The following is a 26,922-nucleotide window of genomic DNA, read 5'->3' on the forward strand; positions in this document are numbered from 1 at the left end:
CGACAAAATTCCTGACTCATTGGAGTTTTTGACGGTTTACAAAGTTCCATTTTATACATTTTTAGCAATTGGTATATTTTATCTTCTTGTGATATCTTAAAGCCACTATTGGTTTTGTTTATTGTCAATCCTAAATACTGTCTTATCTCTCCTAAATGCTTTAATTTTATCCTCTTACTTAATAATGATATTATCTCAGTAGCTTCATTATTAGTCTTCGTTATTAAAGCAATATCATCTGTAAACAACAATAATAATGATACTATTCCATTTGTCTCTCTTTTAAGTAAACATGGATCAGCTAAACCTGCTTTAAATCCTATATTGTTTAACTCTTTTACAATATATTGGTTCCATTCATAACCAGATTGTTTCAATCCATAGAGACTCTTTTTCAGTTTCCAACAGTCATTATTATTTTTATCATCCTTAATACCTACTGGTTTTCTTAAATATATAGTGTGCTGCAATGGTGCATGCAGATAAGCAGTTTCTACATGTAAATGATTTATAATATAGTTTTTCTTAGCTGCCCACACTAAAGCTGCTCTCAAGGTTATTGCCTTTTAAATTTGGTGCAAATACCTCATCATAATCACATGCAGTTTGATTAAATCCTTGAGCTACTAACCTAGCCTTATGGGTAACAGTCCCATTTTACCAGTTTTTAACTTAAATATCCATTTGCAGCCAATGGACTTTTTTTCACCTGGAGGTAATTTGGCATTTTCATAAACTTTCATTTCCTTTAATGAATTTAGTTCCTTTTCCATTGCCTTTGCCAATTCTCCTGATCCTTTGCAGGATACATCCTAAGTTCTTCAACACTAGTTGGAACTTTACTAACTTGGCAAACTACACTTGCTTGATACCTATCAGGTGGTCTGGTTACACGTAGAACGTCTAGGTATTACAGGGCTTACAGGTGGACTTTCATGTTCTACCTGTTCCTGATTATCTATTTCTTCCTGTTCTGGTATTTCTTCCTGTTCTGGTCCTATATGCTCTTCATGTACTTCCTCTTTAATTGTACTCTTCTTATTACTGATTTTTTTCTTTTTGTCTTTTGTAGGGTTCTATAATTACTTCCTTACTTGAATCTTGCTCCAGTTTTTCCCATCCTATATGTTCTAGGAATTGTGCACTAGCACTACAGTAAACTCTAGATGTACCTTTTCCCAGAATCTGTATGATTTGTGATTAGATTCATAACCTACAAAAATAACTTTTTTAGCCCTATGTTGCCCTTTCTTTCTCAGTTGTGTAGGGATATGCACCCATGCTGGTGCTCCAAATGTGTGGATGTAGCTTAGGTCAGGTTTTCTGCCATGCCACCGTGTGAATGGTAATTCACCAGTTGTTGAATTAACAACATTATTCAATATATGATTACCACACATTATTGCTTCTCCCCACAAATTCTCAGGTAATCCTGAATCTGACAGCATAGTACAAGCCATTGCTTGTAATGTTTGGCCTCGATCTCTCTATAAAGGCATTATGTTGTGGCATATATGGTGCAGACTTTTAGGTTCAACACCTGCCATCTTCAGTTTATTTTGGAATTTATTGTTTATAAATTCCATACCATTATCAGTTATAAGAGTTACTAATTTCCTTTTAGTTTTTCTTTCTACAAATTTAAGCCAATTAAAGAAATTTTGATATGTTTCCGTTTGCTTTTCATTAGATAACAGAAACCATATCTGGAATAATGGTCCATTATACTTAGTATGTAACGAGCACCTCCCACACTTGGTTTTTTAGGACCTATAATATCAGCAAATACTACCTCTAGAGGCTCTTTTGTTTTAAATCCATTAACTCTATTTGCTGGTATCACCTTGCTTTTCTCTTGACTACAAGAATTGCATTGCAAATACTGCAAGGTTTCAGTTTTATACCCTTAGATAGTTCTACCGTTTGTTTAAGCATTTTAAAATTTATATGCCCTAAACGTCTGTGTATGTATGCCTCATCATGAGGTTTAACATTATTATAAACTGTGTTTAAAATTATCACTAATGCAATCCTTCTTTTTCTAGCAATGCAGTCAAAACTCTAACCCAAAGTTAAACTTAATTGCATTATTTTTTACTTTCTTTTAGAGATTTGATATTTTCCCTTTTTGCTTTATAAAGCTATATTGACTGAATTGAGTATTCTATTTTATATGAATTTCCCATGGTCTTTTATATGGGCAGGATATAAAATAAACATACATTTCATTATATACTATATACATCTTGCATATTCTCTAGAATCTCAAGGAACTTTCAGCTATGTTAGCTTGAGAGGAAATAATTGACCCAAATGCACCAGCTGAGCTTCAGACTAATGGAACACCTGGATTGTGATCACCTGGATCTTAAACCCATACATTATTTAATATTGTTAGGGATATACACTCTAGCAGAACGTGAAACGGCAGTCTAGCAGGCAAGCAGATATTGTGAGACAAAAGCGTTGTAGTAGCTTACACTCAGTAAGACAGATACACTGTGCAAGTTAAATAGTTTTTATTCCAGCAAGAGTTATAGCATAGTCAAAAGCGGTCCATATGTCATACACTAAGTTCAATCAGTCCGGGGGTTAATCAGTTTGCAAAGTCCAGTGTTGAAAAAGAGTTCATTAAACTTACAATCAATCAGTCCAGTGATATATCTCTTTGCAGTCAGAGATATGAAGAAAAATCAAAACCCCTTTTCTTCTCTCAGCAAACACGCAGTTATCACCATCAATTCATCATTGTAAGCATTCCAGTATAAGCCAGGAAACAGTGAGCTCTCTTGCTCCCTCTTATGGTGATTTTACAACCGCACCCAAAAACTTGGTTTACAGTTTAAAGTGATACATACACTTAAACTCACTAACATAGTTTATATATTATTTTACCCAAACTAAGTTAGGTAAACAATGTTATCCCTAACATTCTCCCCTTTTGGGTAATATAATAATATATATATCTGTTGTGACTGAAAGGATCGATCCTGCTGTGAATTTTGATTCTGATGACTCTGAGGATGAAAGGCTGGAGCCTGCTGAGAATTTGGAGTCTGAATTGTTAGAAGACACAGATGTGAGCCAGGGGGATGAGAGGTTATCACACAGACATTCTTCGCCTGAACCCTCGACCTCATTCATGCCTGCAATTGAGCCACAAAATGAGTCAGAAGAGTCGAGCGAAGAAGCTGACAGATCGTGGCTTGATGCCAGAACAAGAAGGAGGCTGAAACGTCAAGCTGTGGGGAGACATCAGGCCAGACGTTGATTTAGGAGATTGACATGCCCATCTAGGTGGTTTACGGAGGCAAACTTAGTTAGGAGAAGGGCGAGTCAGTAATTAACACGCGTTGCCTCAAAGTGTATAAAAGAACACAGCTGTGTGGGGGAAGATTGTCAGGAACAAAGTGACTGATTACGTGCAGAGGTTTTCAGCAGAGGCTCGGAGCTTTGAGAATTTGTACCAGGACTGTTTTGATAAACAGGGCGTGTGGAATATAATATTGTAGAACTCCTTTCTGTTGCATTTAAGTTTTGGAACGGCTGCTTTTGGTTTTGTGTTGTTTGAACTCTGAAGGGGGAGCCATAACATATATCTATTTACAATTTCAACCCATAGTTTTCACAATTTTCTTTGTGCTTTACTGCACCTTGGGCTTTTGTAAATCCATCTGCAAAATTTTCTTCAGTCATGCAGTATTCCAATCTTATCAAACCATTTTTCACAGATTGTCTAACATTCAAATATCTAAGGTCAGTGTGCTTAGATCTAGTCTTTACAGCAATATTTGTAGCCAACCTTATGGCTGCTTGATTGTCCTCATAAACTACAATGGCTTCTTTAACAGTTACTCCCATATCTAACAACAACTGTTTATACAGAATTAAATCAGTACATAATAAAGATAAACATGAAAATTCTGCTTTCATTGTGGACATACTTATATGTTGCTGTCTAATTGACCTCCAACCAATCAGTGTTTTACCTAGTAGTATAGCCATGCCTGAAGTTGATTTCCTAGTTTTTATATCTGCTGCAAAACTTGCATCAGCATATGCACTTAAAATCAAATCATCTTTTGGCTCTAAATACAATGCATAGTGCATTGTCTTTTTAAGATACCTTAATATACGCTTTAGCGCTTGCCAGTGACGTTCATTTGGTTCATTGTTAAATCTTGCCAGTTGATTAACTCCATATGCAATATCTGGCCTTGACCAATTACTTATATATGATAAGCTACCTATTAATGACTGATAAATAGTCTTATCGAATTTTGAACTTTGAGTATCAGTTCGACAAAATTCCTGACTCATTGGAGTTTTTGCCGGTTTACAAAGTTCCATTTTATACATTTTTAGCAATTGGTATATTTTATCTTCTTGTGATATCTTAAAGCCACTATTGGTTTTGTTTATTGTCAATCCTAAATACTGTCTTATCTCTCCTAAATGCTTTAATTTTATCCTCTTACTTAATAATGATATTATCTCAGTAGCTTCATTATTAGTCTTCGTTATTAAAGCAATATCATCTGTAAACAACAATAATAATGATACTATTCCATTTGTCTCTCTTTTAAGTAAACATGGATCAGCTAAACCTGCTTTAAATCCTATATTGTTTAACTCTTTTACAATATATTGGTTCCATTCATAACCAGATTGTTTCAATCCATAGAGACTCTTTTTCAGTTTCCAACAGTCATTATTATTTTTATCATCCTTAATACCTACTGGTTTTCTTAAATATATAGTGTGCTGCAATGGTGCATGCAGATAAGCAGTTTCTACATGTAAATGATTTATAATATAGTTTTTCTTAGCTGCCCACACTAAAGCTGCTCTCAAGGTTATTGCCTTTAAATTTGGTGCAAATACCTCATCATAATCACATGCAGTTTGATTAAATCCTTGAGCTACTAACCTAGCCTTATGGGTAACAGTCCCATTTTTACCAGTTTTTAACTTAAATATCCATTTGCAGCCAATGGACTTTTTTCACCTGGAGGTAATTTGGCATTTTCATAAACTTTCATTTCCTTTAATGAATTTAGTTCCTTTTCCATTGCCTTTTGCCAATTCTCCTGATCCTTTGCAGGATACATCCTAAGTTCTTCAACACTAGTTGGAACTTTACTAACTTGGCAAACTACACTTGCTTGATACCTATCAGGTGGTCTGGTTACACGTGTAGAACGTCTAGGTATTACAGGGCTTACAGGTGGACTTTCATGTTCTACCTGTTCCTGATTATCTATTTCTTCCTGTTCTGGTATTTCTTCCTGTTCTGGTCCTATATGCTCTTCATGTACTTCCTCTTTAATTGTACTCTTCTTATTACTGATTTTTTCTTTTTGTCTTTTGTAGGGTTCTATAATTACTTCCTTACTTGAATCTTGCTCCAGTTTTTCCCATCCTATATGTTCTAGGAATTGTGCACTAGCACTACAGTAAACTCTAGATGTACCTTTTTCCCAGAATCTGTATGATTTGTGATTAGATTCATAACCTACAAAAAATAACTTTTTAGCCCTATGTTGCCCTTTCTTTCTCAGTTGTGTAGGGATATGCACCCATGCTGGTGCTCCAAATGTGTGGATGTAGCTTAGGTCAGGTTTTCTGCCATGCCACCGTGTGAATGGTAATTCACCAGTTGTTGAATTAACAACATTATTCAATATATGATTACCACACATTATTGCTTCTCCCCACAAATTCTCAGGTAATCCTGAATCTGACAGCATAGTACAAGCCATTGCTTGTAATGTTTGGCCTCGTCTCTCTATAAAGGCATTATGTTGTGGCATATATGGTGCAGACTTTTTAGGTTCAACACCTGCCATCTTCAGTTTATTTTGGAATTTATTGTTTATAAATTCCGTACCATTATCAGTTATAAGAGTTACTAATTTCCTTTTAGTTTTTCTTTCTACAAATTTAAGCCAATTAAAGAAATTTTGATATGTTTCCGTTTTGCTTTTCATTAGATAACAGAAACCATATCTGGAATAATGGTCCATTATACTTAGTATGTAACGAGCACCTCCCACACTTGGTTTTTTAGGACCTATAATATCAGCAAATACTACCTCTAGAGGCTCTTTTGTTTTAAATCCATTAACTCTATTTGCTGGTATCACCTTGCTTTTCTCTTGACTACAAGAATTGCATTGCAAATACTGCAAGGTTTCAGTTTTATACCCTTAGATAGTTCTACCGTTTGTTTAAGCATTTTAAAATTTATATGCCCTAAACGTCTGTGTAACAAATGTATGCACTCATCATGAGGTTTAACATTATTATAAACTGTGTTAGCCACCTCTAAATTATCATTTAACACATACAATTCACCTCTTAAAGTTGCAGTTACTTTTTTACCTTCTTTTTCTATTATGCAATTTTCTCCCCTAAAAGTAATTACATAACCTAGTTTAACCAAAACTCTAACCGAAAGCAAATTAAACTTAAGTTGTGGTACATATAACATTTTTACATTTTCTTTTATGCAAGAACAATGTGCAATACCTTCCCCTTTTGCTTTAATTTTCCAGCCATTAGCTAACGATATCTGCTGTGAACTTGTGGACATCTTAAAAAATCTTTTCTTATCTTTCGTTATGCAGTGTGATGCTCCACTATCTACCACCCATAAATTACTATTCACAGTTTCGTTGCTATACATGGCTAACTCTAAGCATTCTTTATCCCTTTGATGCCTTTTAGCATTCTGGCTGGCTTTTTGGCTTTTTGCTTTCTTGCAGAATCTAGCCAAATGTCCTTTTCTTCCACAATTAAAACATTTTCTAATTGTATATGCTGACGAAGATATTTTCTCTTCTTCACATTGTGGTTGTTCCCTTCTGAGTTGATCCCTTTCAAGCCTTCTCCTGGCTTCTTCAATTAATCTGCCAGTAATGTAATGTAAGGTTATCTTTTGGCAGAACTTCAAGTGAAGTTACATAGTCATCGTAGCTCTCATCCAAAGAAGACAAAATTATATAAACTTGATGTAGTTCTGTGAAGATAAGTTCTTTTTCATGCAGTTCCTGAAAAATTCTCTTCATAGAGTTTATATGACTCAGCATGTCTCCATTCTTTTGAAGATGTGTTCTAAACAGCTTCTTTTTAAGATTTATATGTGCTCCTACACTGTCTCGAACATAAATCTTCTTTAAATTCTCCCAACATTTCGCAGCTGTTTCTTCTCCATGAATATGGACAAGCTGTTGGTCAGAGAGTGTCAGTCCTATTATACAGAGAGCTTGCTCATTCTTCACTTTATATTCTTGTATTTTTTGGGCATCATCCTCATCCTCCGGATCCCATGCATCTACCTCTGGTGGGTTTTGTATTATACTCCACAAACCTTCTCTTCGTAGAAGTAGGCTACATTTCATAGACCATGAAACATAGTTTGTTCCATCCAGTTTGGATATGAGAGACAAACTTTGTAAATTGACTTGTGCCATCTTTATCTGGATATGAAAATATAATTAATAAAACACAGCTGTCTGTTTACAGTATTGTGTTGCTACACAAACTCTCACTCACAAGCCTGTTATATCCTGGTTAGTCTGACTGTGCACCTGGGCCCATAACCAGTGTTAGGGATATACACCCTAGCAGAACGTGCAACGGCAGTCTAGCAGGCAGGCAGATATTGTGAGACAAAACGTTGTAGTAGCTTACACTCAGTAAGACAGATACACTGTGCAAGTTAAATAGTTTTTATTCCAGCAAGAGTTATAGCATAGTCAAAACGGTCCATATGTCATACACTAAGTTCAGTCAGTTAATCAGTTTGCAAAGTCCAGTGTTGAAAAAGAGTTCATTAAACTTACAATCAATCAGTCCAGTGATATATCTCTTTTGCAGTCAGAGATATAAAGAAAAATCAAACCCCTTTTCTTCTCTCAGCAAACACGCAGTTATCACCATCAATTCATCATTGTAAGCATTCCAGTATAAGCCAGGGAAACAGTGAGCTCTCTTGCTCCCTCTTATGGTGATTTTACAACCGCACCCAAAAACTTGGTTTACAGTTTAAAGTGATACATACACTTAAACTCACTAACATAGTTTATATATTATTTTACCCAAACTAAGTTAGGTAAACAATGTTATCCCTAACAAATATACTATCATAGCATAGTCATAACCTACCTTACAGAGCTGTGTGAGGATAAAATAAATGATGCAAGCTCCCTTGAACCTTGAAAAAAAAGTAGAAATAATGACAAAAACCTGTAGTTCTGTTGTAATAATTTAAGTTCTGTTGCTGACCTTTCTGTGAAAAAGTTTTATCAATATGGAACAGGTCTCATAATTTAAAAACATATCTACCTGGCCTTTTTATTGCACATTTAGAAAGTTGGGTATTTTAAACAAGGGGAAAGGAAAATAATTATTTCACCCACCACCACCATACCGTTTAGTTATGCCTTCTAAAAAAAATCAGTTTTATAAAATGGGTTATTAATTTATTTAAACAATTTATTATTATGGAGGTGAGAGCTTGCATTTACTGTCATTTTTGATTCAGAAGATTAATTTTCTACTTAGAATTTATTATATTTGTACTTTGAAGGGTTTGTACCAGTACGCTGAAAAAGGTTCTTTGTGGTATATGAGAGCACATATGAAGCAGCTCCTCCCACTGGTGAAAACAGGAAAGATAGGCATTAAAGAAATGTTAAGATAAAAAGGACTGTGGCTTTCAGTTGGTCTCACAGGCTGTAAGTATTCAGCAGTCCCCTTTTCCAGTAGGGGATACCCAGGACACTTTGCCTCTGCAGAGTGTTCTGGGATTGCTACTGTTTGTCAGACATGTAAGCCAGTGGTGGGATTCAATTTTTTTTACTACCGGTTCTGTGGGTGTGGCTTGGTGGGCGTGGCAGGGGAAAAGATGCTGTAAAATCTCCAATCAGAGGTGGTATTTGCCAGTTCTTTGAACTACTCAAAATTTCCGCTACCGGTTCTCCAGAACTGGTCAGCTGAATACTACCTCTGATGTAAGCTATTAATGCTAGCTATAGTTTGGAAGAAATTAAAAAGAGCTGGAGTGATCCGTACAAAATAATAAAAGATGTTTGGGGCAGAGCAGAATAATTTTTATAGGCACAAATTAAATGCATACGGCAAGCAGAACCCTAGATTCTGGTTTGATCCCTGGAGCTGGAGTATGATCAGAAATTACTCTACGAGAGAAAGAAATGTTAAGTAATTGATGAGAGGCCAAAACAATAATAAATTGTAGAATAAGTGATTGCTATGGGACTCAAGAAATTTCACCATGTGAACATTCTAGGAATTGGGTCACTGAATCACAATCCCCTTATCATAGTTCTATCTATGTCTTAGCTTCTAGTTGTACCACGGCTCCCCGTTTTTTCTCTTTTTGAAGTTTGGTGAAGTGAACTGCTTCAGTATGGACCATATGCCACTTCAAGTTCCAAAGCTGATGGAACTTGCCATCAGTGCATAATGATTTTGACATCATTAACGGATGGTTGAAGGGAAATGTATAAATCACTTCAAAAGTAATTAGTCAGGGTTGAGGGGGTGGAATCAAGGGAAGTCAAATAATGAAAGCAATGTTATGCCATTGCACTGCAAGCTCCATTACTTTTGTTAATGCACTGTGATACACATTAATATAGAAAGGCAGGGCTTGCAGCAAAATAGTGCATTGTTGTTTTCATTATTTTTTCGAAGGTACTGGCCTCTTTAATTCTGCCTTGCTTTTTTTTTTCCAGTTTCTTTAGGCAGCATGAAATTGAGCTTGATGAGTGTTTTTTTAGAGGCAAAGTGAACTGAGAAACTTTGTTCATTGTTTTATTTCTCCTTCAGAGAACTGTGAAATATTTGTGCTTATTATTACTATTATATAAGGTTTGAGATGCTGTATATTGCAATAGAAGAAGAGGAAAAGAGGCAGGCTGCCTTCTACACATGCTTCTCCTTAGTCCCATAGTGTCACCCCAGCAAAAAGATGCACAACTGTTATCAGCCAAAAATTTTCTCCTCCTAAAAAGAGCACACCCAGGACATAACACTCACTTGGTTTGTTTGAAAGAATGTGGTAAAAGATCAGCAATAAAAGTATTCAACAGCATGCATATAGAGGTTACCCCTACTAACTCTTGGGGTGTAAATTGCACCATCTTGTATTTAAGTTTTCTAATATGTTTTTTTTTTTATAAATAAGACACTCTCGTTCTAGTTATCAATTAAATCCATAACCATTCATTTTAGATGATATTTTAGATGAGATGACAAGAAAAGAACTTTGCACAGACACTTACTGTAAAGTGTGTGGGGCTGTACTGCAGTTTGAATCTCAACGAATAGCACACTATGAGGTAAGCTTTAATACAGAACATGTCAATGAGATTTTATGACCCCACTTTACTCCAGATATGGAGGATTCTGCTTTTACTGACTAAGATACTTTTTAAAACAAATCGGGTGTTCTTAAAAAAAACGTAACTATGCATTGAAGAACTGTGACTACCTGTTAAACAAAAAGCTACCGGCAGTCATTTCATTATTCAACAGATCTCATCTCATCAAGCTGGCATCCTAATCTGGAGTATTTTTTAATGCTTCACATAAACAAAAGTTTTTTTAACTTACCTAATACAGGTAGTCCTCCACTTACAACCACAACAATTTCTGTTGGGAAATGAGACTGAATTTTGCCCCATTTCACAACCTTTCTTGCAATAGTTGTTAAGTGCAGTTGTTACGTTAGTGACACAATAGTTCAGCAAATCTGGCTTCCCAATTGGCTTTGCTTGTCAGAAGGTTGCAAAGTGGTTACATGATTCCAGAACAGTGATGGGATTAAAAAATGTTTACTATCAGTTCTGTGGGCGTGTCTTGGTGGGCATGACAGGGGAAGGATATTGCAAAATCCCATTCCCTCCCCACCCCACTAACCTGCTTTCCAGCTCTGTTCTCCTGTGCATGGCAACAAAAGAAGACCCAGCCGATCAGCTGGGACTCAGGTGGCAGAGAATAGATGGGGCAGGGCCAGTTAGAGGTGGTATTTGCCGGTTCTCAGTACCACTCAAAATTTCCACTACCGATTCTCCAGAACTGGGTAGAACCTGCTGAATACCACCTCTGCCCCAGAACACTACAAAGTCATAAATATGAGTCAGTTGCCAAGTGTCTGAATTTTGATCATGTGACCATGGGGATATAAATAAATGGGAAAAACAGTCATAACTCCCTTTTCTCAGTGCTATTGTAACTTTGACCAGTCATTTAATGAACTGTTGTAAGTTGAGGACTACCTGTATTTATTCCCTTATTTTGTCCAGTGGCCCTACCAAAATAAAGCCATGAAGTTCAAACCAGTCATTACGTATCATATGGAACCAGTCTCTGAAACATTCCCGCTTCATCTAAGGTTCACCAGTTGAATCCTAAGCGTTGTCTGAAAATCTGTAGCAGTAAGCAAATCTGCTTATTTTTAAAATTCAAAAATGAATATTTCTCTTTTGCTACATTCACAGTACTGAGGTTGGTTCACACAGTGTAAAATCAGCAAAAATTAATAATACAACAGAATAGCAGAATTAGAAGGAACCTTTGAGTTCTTCTAATCCAGCCCGCTCCTCAAGCAGGAAACCCTATAGCATTTCAGAAAATGATTGTCCAATCTCTTCTTAAAACCTTCAGTGTTGGAGCATTCACAACTTCTGGAGGCAAGTTACTCCATTGATTAACTGTTCTGTCAGGAAATTTCTTCTTAGTTCTAGGTTACTAGTTACTAGTTCTAGGTTCCTTGACTAGTTTCCACCCATTACTTCTTGTCTTGCCATCAGGAGCTCTGGATAATAGGTTGATACACCTCTCCCCTCTTCTTTGTGGCAGCCCCTTAGAACAGGAAGACCAACAGGTGGTGCTATGAATAAAATAATCCTCAACTTGGCATGTCAGATGGCGTACCGCATAGCCCTCCATTATGAACTGACAAGTAATTTTGTAATTAGAAATTCAGTATAATATGTTGCCGTAGCTATGCTTCTATTAATAGCCTCCACTACAGCACACACCAGTCACCCAATCTAGCTGTAAATCACTGGGTACTTAAAGGCTCTGCTCTTGGGTGATGTGTATTTTTATACAATTGTTTTTACATATTTTTGAAGGCTTGGTTTGATATAAAATTGACACTTTTGCTTTTCAGGGCAAAAGACATGCACAAAAAGTACGACTTTATTTACAAATGCATAATGAACAAAAGGACAAGCTGCATTTGAATTTCCAGGTAAAGTTATCCCATCTACATCAATAGGATGGTTACATATGGGGCACAGGATTTGTGCCTTGTAGCTTAATTTTATCTGACTCTGGCATTATCTGAGGCTGTGTCATGACAGAGAGAAAGATAAAAGACCCCTCATATACAACTGCTAATCCAGCTCACATTTACCCTAACCTTGTTTCTCTTTACTGTAGCCTCAATTCAGTTTTCTCAACGGTCCACACATGTTCCTATGATAAAGCTAGCTAATGATAAAAAAGAAAGTAGTATCATTTTCTTATTTAGAAGATGTTTTTAATTCCATCCTGCAGCTAGCCATTCTTTGTCTCTGTCTTGAACATCATGAGTGAGAAAGGAAAACATTGATGACCATGGTAAATTTATCTATGGACAAATGAACTGATGCCTAACTTTGTTGGGTGTCTTCAAGCAGAAACTGGATAACTAAATTATCCAGAGATGCTTTACTTTAGATTCTTGCCCAGGGCAGAATTTGACATCTCAAAAGTTCAGCCAATCTATTATTATAATGTATTAAATAGCTTTTCACTTTGATTTCAGGAGAATCCAAATATGGACAAAAATATGTATTGCAGACTTTGCAACATGGTCTTCACATCTCCAGTTGTTGCTCAATCACACTATTTGGGAAAGATTCATGCCAAAAAACTGAAGCAGTTATCAGATCAGACTCCGCCCATACAAAATGTGCAGTCAGAACATGGTAAAGATCTAATAATTAATGCATTCTCTTTTTTGTCAGCTATTTTAGTGAGAAGATGAAGAATGGATTGCTTTAATCATAGTACAAATGCAGCTGAAAAACAAATCACATTAAATGTCCTTATTTTGTTACTCTTACATATTTCTCTTTGTTCTTTTCTCCTTGTAATTTCATACAATGGAGTAAGAAAGGAAAGAATCAGTAACTTACCTGAATAACTTAAGGAGATGCCATTCACAATAATTTGTCAGTTGACAAATTAGATACAAAGATGGCTATATTTTCTTAAAGGCAGTCTAATGGTTCTTTAAAAAGTCCATTTCAAATTCTGACAGGTTGACACTTTTTGTTCTGATTGTTTTCCATGAGGAGACTAATCTTTCTTCATGGCTCTTTTTCACAGATTCCTCTGCAACTCCAATTCTGCCAGAGGCATCTCTTGAAAAGAACTTGCAACAGGATGTTAATTCTGAGGACTTATATTTATCCAGTAGAACTGCTTTGGATTTAGATGATCCAGATAAATATTGCAAACTCTGTTCTGCACCTTTCAACAACTCGTTTATGGCCCATCAACACTATGTAGGCAAAAAGCACAAAAGAAATGAATTACGTAAGAAATTGGTGGCTGAGATTGGAACTCAGGCTATACCTCTGGAGTCCAAAACCAATGGTAAGCAGCATCAAAATGAATATTCTCCTTTATATCAGGTGAGCATGGCTCTGAACCAAGGTATACCATCAACCTTTCCTTCCATATGCTGGCCATAGTTGGACATCTTCCTTTCAGAGTCCAGTAACTCTGATAAAGGGAATTCCTTGCTTTCTTTGGCTGTTTCTCTGTACTTTTCTTAAAATCCAATATATTGTTGCCTAACTTCAGTCAGACATTTTCTATTACAGTAACAATTTGATCATGACAGTGCGTTTACAATACTTTCTATTCTTTTATATTGAAGCTATCAGATAATACGTAGGGTTTTTTTTTCAGGCTTAGGTTCAGGCTGCAGACACACCAAAGCAGACACAGTTGCTGAATAATTTTTATCACAGCCAGGCAGATAATAATAAATAAGATCATGAATCTTATTTGCAAAAAATGTTTGTCTGAATATTTCCATTCAAATAGTTCAAATATCAAGAGAATGGTCCAAAGTCATTCCAGAAGTCAAAGAGCCAAATCAGGAAGTCCAGTAGTTTAAAGATTCAAAAATGGAAACATATGAACAAGAGTCACAAGCTTGAATTTTGAAAAGAATGAAGACTAAAGGCAAGGCACCTACATGAATCCATCTATGGCAGTTGACTACAATTACATAGGCCTCACATTTTGCCTTGTTGAGTTGCATAACTGCTTGCCATTGGATGCATCAAAATCTGGGGCTTGGGTGTCATGCCTCATCATCTGATTGCTTCAGCTTATCGGGAGGTGCCTATCATTGATCAGCCTCATCTACATCATGACTTGATGATTCCTGAACTTGACAATGCACGTGTTCATCTGGAGCAGCCTTGTCAGAATCGGATTCTGAGTCTAAACCATGGCCCATGATAGAACAACTTTACAAATATTTCCCATAAGATGTCTTTTATTTGGGAGAAAGGGCATTGTTTTTACTGCATTTTCTTTAACTTGTTGCTCTTTTTTTGCAGCACTTGGCGTGGGCAACTATGTATGTACAACATGCAGTATCAGCCTCACATCCATAGAGATGTACCAGTCACACATGCAAGGAAATAAGCATCAGATTAAGTAAGTATTTTCCTGGCCCTCTATCAGTGATTGAGGAGCTGTGCTGAAACTTCGAGAATTTCAGTATGAGAGTGTGGATACTGAGCAAAACAAAAATTGATGGTTAGAACTGCAGAGAAAGAATGTGAACAAAGTTCACTGCAAATTAACTTTATCACTAGAAATCAAGTAATGTTCCTCTGCTCTTGAAATGTGGTTTATTCTTTGCCCTGAAGGCTGGATGCAACAATTGCTTTTCCGTAGTTCTTTTTTTCCTTAGCTAATTTTCCATAGCACTAACATTAGGAAAAATGTTTTCTAAGGAAATTTTTCTTTCTTTGCTCTTCAAAGGTAAGAAATCTCTGGCTCTCTAAATATTTTGGGGTAGAACTCTTATTATTAACCGTGATGTAGTACCAGAGGTGGTATTCAGCAGGTTCTGACCAGTTCTGGAGAACCAGTAGTGGAATTTTTGAGTAGTTCGGAGAATTGGCAAATGCCACCTCTGACTGGCCCCACCCTCATCTATTCTCTGCCTCCCAAGTCCCAGCTGATTGGCTGGGTCTTTTTTTGTTGCCCTGCACAGGAGAACGGAGCTGGAAAGCAGGCTAGTGGGGTGGGGAGGGAGTGGAGAGTGGGGATTTTATAGTATCCTTCCCCTGGAGTGGGAAAGGAATGGAGATTTTATAGCATCCTCCCCTGCCATGCCCACTAAGCCACGCCACGCCCACCAAGCCACGCCCACAAAACTGGTAGTAAAAATTTTTGAATCCCACCACTGTGTAGTACAATAATATTTGGAGGTTTGCAGGACACATGTACCACCACCACCACCACCACCACCGTGGTTATTTTCTATAGCTGATACGCAGACCTACCCTCCACTCACGATGCAGTAAGAGTTTCACAATTGACACATTTGTGAGGCAAAACAATCAGCTTGTCTTACAGATGTCCAAAACAATAGGTACAACAAAATATAAGAATCAAGGGCAACAGGAAAAATAATTGTCCAAGAATCCATTGGAATTTAACAGCTAATAAATTCAAATAAATGAATGCTGGAAGTGTGTCTGTGCATGTGTGTGTGTGTGCGTGTGTGTATTTGTATATTTAAAAATATAAATGCAGGGAAATGTGTCCCCCATAGTCAGGTAAATCACCAGAAGTTGATTTATATTCAAGCATATGGTAGACAATTACCCCCAAACTTTCCATCTAGCACGTAGTACAGCATATAGAGAGCCGGTTTGGTTTAGTGGTTAAGAAGCCAGGCTAGAAAGCAGAAAAATGTGAGTTCAAGTCCCACCTTATCCAGCTGACAGGTCATTTTCTCTCTCAATCCAGCTCACCTCAAAGGGATGAAGAAAGGGGGGAAGGTATAATGGATGTGTTTGCCTGCTTGACTAATTTTTAAAAGTAATAAAGGTGAGATTTATAAAATTAACAAATAACTTATCTAGAGGGCACTAAATTGGGAAAAATAAAGAACTAATTCCTATTGATTTTATAGGATTGTATACATGAGTCTCAGGAGTGGGATTAATGATACTAAGGTAGCATTAAAGCCATTAAATTTTTCTCATACTTTATTTATTATTTGTTTTAGAGAAAATATGATTGCCACTTCTCTGATGAAGAATTCCAATAATACAAACAGTTCATTCCAAGATGAATTGGCAGATTACATCAAAGTACAAAAAGCAAGAGGACTGGAACCAAACATTAATTTTAGAAAGGCCGAACAAAAAATGTGTGAAGCCATTAATGGTCATGAGGAGACCTTTGCATCTGACCAAGGTTTTATTTCAAGAAATGTTTACGAACCAAGTCAGCATTCCACTTTTTTTCCAGAAATGGACACAGGTTCATATTCTGTTGGAAGCAGAGTGGCACACCCACCAGTGCAAAAATACCCAGTAAAACTAGAAAATGTATGTACATACAACACAGACACTGATTCTCAAAAGCAAGTGCCTCGGTTAACTATCTACAGAAATGACAACTACAAGCCACTATCAGCCGAATCTACGGACAGCTACAAGTCTTTGTTTTCAAATAGCTCTAGTGCTGACAAGGGAAGCCGTAAGCTGCCAAAGAAATCAAGAGCCAAAAAAGAACGGCCACAAGAGGGAGAAGGAGATCGTTCAACTCTTAAAAGAGCAGGAGACAATCAAGATACAGAGTTAGAAAAAGATGGTAAGAAGAAAAAGAAAAAAAGTCATATAGCTGGGTCAAAATCAAAGCACAGTAAAGTAAAGGGAAGTAAAGATCGTTCTTCTGAAAAGAAAAGCAAAAGACACAAGAAGGAGAAAAAGAAACACGAAACCAGTGCAGTTACAGAAGAGGACATGCTGTGGAATGAATCTGTCTTAGGATTTTAATTAACTGTTAATTGTTGCTTGAAGTTTGACACAGTTTTTTTTTTTAGGTTTTATTTACTGGCTATTTTTTGCTACTTCAGAAATAATGAGTGAAGGAGATTAAAATCATAAGAGAAGAAATTGAAGAAATTCTCCAATATGATTTCGAGTATCCTTTATATTCAAAAATGCTTCTACCCAAAACAGGATTGAATATATTATAAAATATTATTAAATATTCTTCCAACATTTCATATTTGATACAGAAGCATATAACTTCGTAAGTTCCATTAAGTACGTATTGTTGTAAACTTTAACAGAGAATATAAAAATATGAGACGGGGCTGGATTCTACCCCAAAGTAGATATTTTTTTCTTCCTGCAGATAATAAAGAAAAAAAAGCATATAAGAGATAATTTGTGTAATGTTTTCCCTCCATATTAGTCAAATCTTTTTTTGAGGGCACGTTGGTGGAATGCTCCTATTTTAGCTTAATTCTAGGCAAATTAGGTTAACCATTGTGACAGGCTTTATTTAACAGTAAAATGAATATATAATTCCCAATAGTTTTTCTGAAATGTTTTGGCATTCAAGGATTTTTAAATGTAGTTATAAAGTTTTTTTAAAAAATAATTGTCTGACATATTTTGTGTTTTTTGGGTTCAAATTCTTTTTCCACATTCACTGGCAGATTGTAAAAATAAGGCCTTGGAAAGTATTGCAGACTGAGGCCATGTTTGAAACATGTTGTGGAACCAGAGTGAAACATTTTAAGGCAATTTGGATATAATCAAGTGCATCTTCATTTCTAGAGTAATAATGAAGTGTAAAATCACGTGCTCTTAAATTATGGAAAATTTAACTTCAAACATGAATCGCCTTGCACAATGATATGTCACCTAATCAGTCACTTCCATTGCTTTTGGGAGAGGAACTGAAGAACAATCAGCAAATCTCTACAATGTTAGAACTTTCATCAATAAAAGCAAAAACACTTATATTAGAATGCACATTATTTAATAGCGGTGTTCCATACAGCGTTGTTCCATACAGCTTCCCCCCACTCTTAACCCTTGAAACAGGAAAGTATGCCCAACCTGTATTGAATTGTCTTCTTTGGCTCAACTACTAACTACCAATATATGTTAACAAGAGGGAGAATCAGTAAACTACTTGTGTTTTTGAACTTGAAGAGAGATGAGATGATAAGCAGGAGGCAAGTGAGGGCACCATATTGTTTAAATGGAATTTTGCAGCCTTAAAAGGTGGCAGGTAAACAAAAGGCAATGGCAAGTAAAAAGCCTGAGAGAGTATCCCCAGATTTGGGTTGGGGGGACAGATTCATAAGGCTTCTGTGAACTTCCAAATAAGTCCAAATGGAATTGTTTGGCCTTTGCTTACTTTTAAGGAGTTGGCTTCAATGTATTTATTGCAGTTTATTGATTTTGTGGATCATCTGAAAGACTAAATATTTTTTAAAAATCTCTACACGAATTATTGGACTGTTAGGAGATGCTCCTCTCACCTCAAACATATGGTCTATTAATAAATTCAGTTGAGCTCATTGGCTTTTATCAAAAAGTGTTACTAATCCCATGCATGATTTTACTGTATTTAGCAGTAAATCCAATGGAAAGTTCAAATCCAATGGAAGATAACTGATGATCCTACAAAGGAAAAAGGATATGAACTATCTAAGAATGACACTTTTCTCAAATAGATTCAACAGTAACACCTGTATAATTCTTGGAGTTGTAGTCTAAACCTAAAGCCACTCAGAGTTGCTCCAACATTGAGATGGGAGACACATACATTTAATAACTAAATACATTTAATTAATGAATAAAAGATATCTGGGAAATTATGGAACTAGTTTTAAAGCAGTCTGAGGCAAATCCTCCCTGTCATGTATTCAGTAGAAATTATGATTTTGGAGAAAACAATTATCCCAAGATTGCCAGATTTTGTGAGGACGTTAGTTATTTTCGCTACCTTCTGTTTTGAGTATTGCAATGCACCTCTGTCAGGAACATTTAAAAAATGTGCAGAAGTTGCAGTTGATGTAAATGTGGTCGCTAGTCTGTCCACTGCAACATACGTGGAACTGATTAAGTATGTATAAAAATATTGTATGATTTCCAGTACAGCTTGGATATAAAAGGGCATGTCCTCATGATACAAGCTTCATTACCTCCCAGCCATGATGGAGGTAGACCACATTGGTTATTATTTATTGTTATTATTTATTTTAAAATATCTTTCCATGTTCTCTCAACTTGTTTTAATTTTAAAATTGTATCTTGATAATATCATGTATCTTGATAGTAGCCAAATTTTGTATCTACAGAGCTCCTATAGACTGATTGAGGCTACAGAAATGTGCTCCTCCCAGCAGGATCCTAGACCTTACCTCTGTGACCAGGAGAAATCAGATACCTGGTCTTAAAATCATATCATAGGATGGAAGGACCTTGGAAGTCTTCTAGTCCACCCACTGCCCAAAGCAGAAGTCAATCAATCCCATTTAAATGAATATCCAATCTTTTCTTGAAAACTTCCAACAATGAAACACTCATACCTCTGGGAGGAAAGCTGTTCCATAGATAAATTGTTCTCACTGTTAGGAAATTCCTCCTTAGTTCCAGATTGGGTCTCCCTCTGATGAACTTCTACCTATCGCTTCTTATCATGCCTTCCAGTGCTTTGTAGAATAAAGCAAAGCCCTGTGACACTCTCAAATATTGAAAGACAGCTGTCATGTCACTCCTAAGGCTTCTCTTCATTAGGCTATACATTCTTAGTATCCTTAGCTGTTCATCATAATGGTTTAGTCTTCAGACCCCTTAGCATCTTTGTTGCTTTTCTCTGCACTCTTTCTAGGGCCTCAGCATCTTTTTTGTATCTTGGTGGATGCAATGTTCCAAGTGTGGTCTTATTAGTAACACTGTAGAGCAGTACTATCACTTCTCATGATCTTGATGCTATCTCCCTTTTGATGCAGCCTAGGGTTCTGTTGGCTTTTGCTTTTTTGCAGCTGCACACACTGTTGGCTCATAGTTAAGTAGTGGTCCCCTCGGACACCTAGATCCCTCTCATAGGTTCTACTGTTGAGCCAGGTACTGCCTATTCTGTACCTGTGCATTTGTGTTTTTTTTCCTGCCTAAGCGCAAGACCTAACTTTTTTTCCAACCACTGAACTGCATTTTGCTGCATAGGGTCCTATGCTCACTTTTGTCAAGAACCTATCTTCCAAAGTCTTAGCATTTTAATGTCATCCACAAATTTGATGAGTGCCTCTTAATTCCTTCATCTACATCATTGATTACCTCTATAGCTTGGCAGACATATATGTCACTTACTGATTAGATGAGTTAAATATTGTCCCAAATAAAATTGTTCCATTTGTAAAATGAAGAGGAAAGCTTGCAGAGATAATTTCTGTAATATTTTTGTTTCGATGATGCAAGGCTTTCCAAGAATGTACTCTGTCCCACAATAAAATGGTTTTACTAAAGAAACAAGCATTCCAAATTATGCCACTGTGTGCCTGGACAAGAAAATCTGCCCCAGGAGGACTAACAGATTAGAAGCAGTAATGACCAGACATGTCATAAGGCTTGCTGGACGCTGCAAAGTGCCCCACAATATTAAAACAGAAACAAAAAAACAGCCAAAGCAAAAGTGATTCTCCTTTCTCAGCATAATGGAAAGAATCCTGTGACAGTATTGACTAGCCAATTGGCTTACTGCTTCATGACTAGATTTGAAGTGACCATTATATTTCTTAATCTAGATAGGTTAGATATAGATCCTCTTACTCAAAAACTAAGAACAAGAGCTGACTTTTTCCACTGACAGTTTACAAAGTTTGTGGTGGAGAAGCATGAAATCCAGCCTAGCACCACCTGGGTAATGTTAGATGGGGCATTGCTGCCTGTCTCAACCCTGGTGGGGTTTCATAGCCCCACTAACCAAGCTTGAGGTTTCCTGTTATTCTTCAAACTTCCTGTCTTTCTTTTACACCTTGTTTCATCTATATTATAAAGAACGACTTGAGGACATTGAAAAAGAGTTCTACCCCCAGTCATAGCTTCAACAGCTTTGAGGGGGTTTTACTATTAATAAATACAACAGCAACAACAACAATAACCACAGCTGCTAATTAATGGTAGGCCTTTCTGCATAAAGGTAATTCTGAAAGGTATCCTTTGCTGGCCATTATCTTCATATTTTTTAGATATTCAAAAGCAACATATTGATATAGATGCTAAAAAAACAATGAATCAAAATGTAATATCAGATTCAGGAATTATATGGCACATTCTTACAGATAAGAATTCTTTAACTTCACTTGTAAGGATCTTTATTTTGTTAATATCATAGTATACCACCAGAAAGCAAAAATAAAACACCTTTGAATTTTCAAACTCAAAAGTTTACACATTTTTGGATAGAAAAATATATGAAAACTTTATTTGACCTCACAGTCAAGAATTCCAATTCACATGAAAAACCAGTCTATAATATATTCTGCCAAAACTATAGCAGGTTTATTCAGGTGACAGAACTTTGTCTCTTTAAAAGGATTATGGGCTGAAGATTGTTCCAGACAAGATATGTCAAACAAGATTGCCATATAAAAATACATGTACAACATGAATCTGGCGGACAGATTCATGTTGTACATTTATTTTTACTCATCAAACGTTGTTCCATCAATAAGAACAAAGGGATTGTTATACTCCATTATGAATTCAGAGTTGAACACCCAGATAAAACATTCATGGGATCTCAATACATGCTGTTTTATATAAATATTTTTTAAAAATCCAGAATTGTCATTAAATTTTTTTCAAAAGGGATATATAAAGAAGCTAACATCACAGATATTTGAACATTTAAATGTTTGGTATTGTCATATGCTGTCCTGAGGTCTGGTATTGCTTAGACTTTCGGATAATTATTCCTTTTTTGAAATTCCATTTAAATAACAAATTACATAAACTGGAGTTCTCCAGTAAGATGCTGGTGCATCTGAGTCATGATCAGACAATGGTCACTCTTAAACAAAAAATTATTGACATAAAATTTCAAATAGAATATATCAATATATTACTTCAGCTCAATTGGGGCATAGTCAATTTCATTTTAAACCATCATTACATCTGGCTACTAATAACAAACTCTGGAGAGGCCTTTACACTACTATAATTTGATACCTTACCATTAACAATGTTGGAGGGTCTAGTGCTAAGACACCAGGCTAGAAACCAGGAGACTGTGATTTCTAGTCCCATCTTGGACATAAAAGGTAGTTAGAATAAATAGAATAGAATATAATTCTTTATTGGCCAAGTGTGATTGGACACACACACATATGTCTTGGGGCATATGCTCTCAGTGTACATAATGAAAAGATACATTCATCAAGAATCATAAGGTACAACACTTAATAATAGTCATAGGCAATCAAATCATACTAGGAAACAGTCAATATAAATAGTAAGGATACAAGCGACAAAGTTACAGTCATACAATCATAAGTAGGAGGAGATGGGTGATAAGGGGTGATAAGGGGTGATGAGAGGATTAATAGTAATAGTAGTGCAGACTTTGTAAATAGTTGGACAGTCTTGAGGGAATTATTTGTTTAGCAGAGTAATGGCATTTGAGAAAAAACTGTCCTTGTGTCTAGTTCTAGTGTTCAGTGCCCTATAGTGTAGTTTTGAGGGTAGGAGTTGAAACAGTTTATGTCCAGGATGTGTGGGGGGTCTGCAAATATTTTCACAGCCCTCTTTTTGACTCGTGCAGTATACAGGTCCTCGATTGAAGGCAGGTTGGTAGTAATCGTTTTTTCTGCAGTCCTAATTACTCTCTGAAGTGTGTGTCTGTCAAACCAGACAGTTATAGAGGTGCAGATAACAGACTCAATAATTCCTCTGTAGAACTATATCAGCATCTCCTTGGGCAGTTTGAGCTTACTGAGTTGGCGCAGAAAGAACATTCTTTGTTGTGTTTTTGATGACGTTTTTGATGTTAGGTGTCCATTTTAGGTCTTGTGATACGATAGAACCTAGAAATTTGAAAGTGTCTACTGTTGATACTGTGTTGTCTAGTATTGTAAGAGGTGGTAGTATAGGAAGGTTTCTCCTAAAGTCTACCACCATTTCTATGGTTTTTTTAGTTGTTCCAGTCACACCACGAGGCAAGTTGTACAACCTCCCACCTGTATGCAGATTCATTGTTGTCTCGAATGAGACAAATCACTGTTGTATCATCTGCAAACTTCAGTAGTTTAACAGATGGTTTGTTTGAGATGCAGTCATTGGTATATAGTTGGGTTACTTTGGGCTAATCTCAGCCCAATCCACCTCACAGGATTACCAACCATGTAACTCTCTGTCAGCCCAACCCACCACATAGGGTTATTATGGGGAAAATAGAAGGAGGAAGAAATAATGGGTATGTTACTTACAAAAATAATAAAGGCAGGAAATAAATATCACAAAGTCTTCTATTCTGAAAAGTTGTGTCCAAGTAAAGATAGCAACACTGAATTATGAATAATATACTGCTGTAACTGTAATTTTTACTGAGTCACCCATTGTAGCCAAGTCTCAGATCAAATAATTTTAATTTAAGGCCTATGAAAACAATTGTCTATAATGACTACATGGAATCACGTGAAAGTGGGATCTATATTTCTAGTGCTGGAAACCAACAGTACCAAGATTCTGGTTATTCTTATGGAAACAGAATGCTGAACTGGATGCTTTTTTATCTGATATATCAAACAAATTATTCCATTCAGATATCATTCATAAGTATTCTTCAAGCTTTCAGGGTAATTCATATTGGAATGAATTATCACTAAGTGCTTTAAGACTCTGCCTAAGACTATACATTTTTCCCTAGACGGGCAACTTATTGATCCATAGCAGACTCCCAAACGTTGATTGGATTGAATTGGTTGGGGTTCAATAGATTGAATCTACTGTTAGGTGGTTCAGTTCTTAAGATTTCCTACTTATTTCTCAGATGTTCCATTTTGCTTTTCTCAAAGCACCCACAATGTAACCACAATATATATTTTCACACACAACGGTTTTGCTGCTGATATCACGTTTAAAAAATATTGAAGTGTTGGTTGCAATTCGACATATATTACAAAAAATGGGAATCCCAGAATTTTTCATTGATCACACAAGAAATCTATATACAGGTCAGGAACACACTATCTGGACAGATCATAATAAAACAGTCAGGTTTCTAGGTTGGCTAAAGAAAGAGATACGGCTGTACACTCTCTCCTTATTTATTCAACCCACATGCCTTTATTTAGGGAAGCTGGACTAGATGAAGATGAACACAACTTAAAATTGGAGAAAGAGGCATCAATAAGTATGGTTATTACTTCAAAAGTGAAAATGCAAATGATCTGCAAGCTCTACTAATGAAGCTCAAGGGGCATAGAGAAAAAAATTGGACTAGGATTATTATTTTTCCTCAGTAATTTTTTTAATAAAGAAAGAAATATTTTTTAATCTCATGCTTGTAACTTGTAGCACATACAGTTAAAATAGAAAGCCAACTAATCAATATAATTAAAACAATGCCATTAAAATACAATTAAAATAGCTAAACATATCATAGTAAAAAAACGGAGAAATGCATTCTAAACTCTAACCCTAAACCCTTTAATAGGCTCCTGCCTTCCATGGGATTCCTCAGGCTGATAGCTGAACCTGATAGTTTTAAGAGCCTTTGAGGAGGACAATGGAATTGGGGCCAATCTCACCTTGGAGAAATGATGTTCCAAAAAATGGGTGCTACTATCCAAAAAAGGGTCTCCCTTATGTGGGTTCCACCAAACAAAGTTCCTTCATTGACTGGGTTGAGAGGATGAGTAAAAGTAACACGGATAGAGTTTCATTTTATTTATTTTTATTTTATTTTATTTGGTTTGTCAATTGCTTACAAGATAATAGGTATAAGTAAAAACATAGTTATGAATACATGGATACATTTAAGAAAAATGAAAGAAACAATAGGACAGGGATGGTAGGCACATTGGTGTGCTTATGCACGCCCCCTACAGACCTCTTAGGAAAGGGGTGAGGTCAATAGTAGACAATCTAAGGTTAAAGTTTTTGGGGTTTGGGGAAGAAACCACAGAGTCAGGTAGAGTATTCCAGACATTGACCACTCTGTTGCTGAAGTCGTATTTCCTGCAATCAAGTTTGGTGCAGTTAACCTTAAGTTTGTGTCTATTGTTTGCTCTTGTATTGTTATGGTTGAAGCTGAAGTATTCATTGACAGGTAGGATAATGCAATGTATGATTTTATATACTATACGTAGATCGGACCGAAGGTGGCGTAGTTCTAGGTTTTCTAGGTCTAGAATTTCAAGTCTGGTGGCATAAGGTATTCTGCAACGAGTAGAGGAGTGGAGAACTCTTCTTGTGACATATTTCTGGATGTTCTCAACTGTGTTAATATCAGATACGTAATGTAGGTTCCAGGCTGATGAGCTGTATTCGAGTATTGGTCTAACAAATGTTTTGTATGCTCTAGTTAGTAGTGTAATATTACCAGAGAAAAAACTACGTAGGATTAGGTTAACAACTCTTAAAGCCTTTTTGGCTATGTAGTTACAGTGGGCTCTAGCATTTAGATCATTAGAGATCCTTGACAGAGTTTGGATCATCAACAAGGTCTTGACTATTCAGCCTGTATTTTATTTTCTTATTTTTTTTGCCAATATGTAAGACAGAGCATTTATTTGTTGAGATTTGAAGTTGCCATATGTTTGACCATTCTGACACATAGTTGAGGTCTTTTTGAAGGGTAGCAGTATTGTCTGTGGTGTTGAATAGCTTTACATCGTCAGCGAAGAGAATGCAGTTGCTCTTAATATGATCACAGAGGTCATTTATGTAGAGTATGAAGAGAGTTGGTCCTAGAACACTGCCTTGGGGGACACCACTGTTGACAGGTACAGAATTTGATAGGTCGTTCCCAATTTTGACCATTTGTTGTCTGTTTGACAGGAATGCTTCTATCCAGTTATCTGATTACCTGGCCCCATATTATTTAGGGTTTTAAAACCCATACCAGAACCTTGAACTGGATATGGATGCAAATTAGCAAACAATGTAATTTGCAGAGCAGAAGTGTGACACACATAGTTCTGAAAACATCCTTCCAAATAACTGCCAGCTCAAAGTTATACAAGGCCCTCCTAGCCCATGGCGGTACCTGTATCTTGAGTCAGAGTCATGAGCTCCCAGATTATGTGTTATGAATGAAAGAAATTAATAAAGATTCATTTGCATAGCAGGATCGTAATCCTGCTCGTTCTATTGGCCTATAAATGGCAAGTTGTGATTGGTCCAGTCCGAGCAATCTGACTGGCTGTTGGCGGGCCGCGCCAACATTCAAACGCTGTAACTCCATCCATTGGGTATCCGGATAGCAGCTTACGCTATAAAAGAGTGACTGCTAGCCGGGGTTTTTTTTTTTTGTCTCTGTTATGCTTGTAAATAAAGAGCTGAAGTTCACGGTTTACAGTCTGGTCTCCGTCATTGAACCCATGCCTCAAACATAACACTGGCGACGAATGTGGGATGCGGAGACAATAGAGCTGAATAAACCCTACAGAGCACCAACCGAAGCACGTGGCTGAGAGCGCATCTACATTGGCAGGATGTCAGGTGGCGCTATACCACCCGCTCCTTTTGACCCGGAAAAGGAAGACTGGGAGTCGTATATGGATTGGTTCCAAATGTTCCTTGAAACCAACAATTTGAAGGACGCAAC

General features: G+C 36.5%; 1 protein-coding gene across 1 annotated transcript in view; it reads left to right on the forward strand.

The window, feature by feature from the left end:
• Window positions 1-17,736, forward strand: part of LOC113420087 (uncharacterized) — a 68,280-nt gene extending 50,544 nt beyond the window's left edge. The window contains exons 3-8 of the mRNA XM_026679866.2: window positions 10,261-10,367; window positions 12,206-12,286; window positions 12,845-13,007; window positions 13,411-13,680; window positions 14,661-14,760; window positions 16,349-17,736. Coding sequence (XP_026535651.2) covers window positions 10,261-10,367; window positions 12,206-12,286; window positions 12,845-13,007; window positions 13,411-13,680; window positions 14,661-14,760; window positions 16,349-17,123 — 1,496 coding nt within the window. The 3' untranslated portion in view covers window positions 17,124-17,736. The remainder of the gene's footprint in view (window positions 1-10,260; window positions 10,368-12,205; window positions 12,287-12,844; window positions 13,008-13,410; window positions 13,681-14,660; window positions 14,761-16,348) is intronic.
• The last annotated feature ends 9,186 nt before the right edge of the window (window positions 17,737-26,922 follow it).

This window comes from Notechis scutatus, chromosome Z (assembly GCF_049901735.1).
Source record: "Notechis scutatus isolate UNSWTSFEM ecotype Mainland chromosome Z, rNotScu1.2, whole genome shotgun sequence".
Classification (NCBI taxonomy): domain Eukaryota; kingdom Metazoa; phylum Chordata; class Lepidosauria; order Squamata; family Elapidae; genus Notechis; species Notechis scutatus.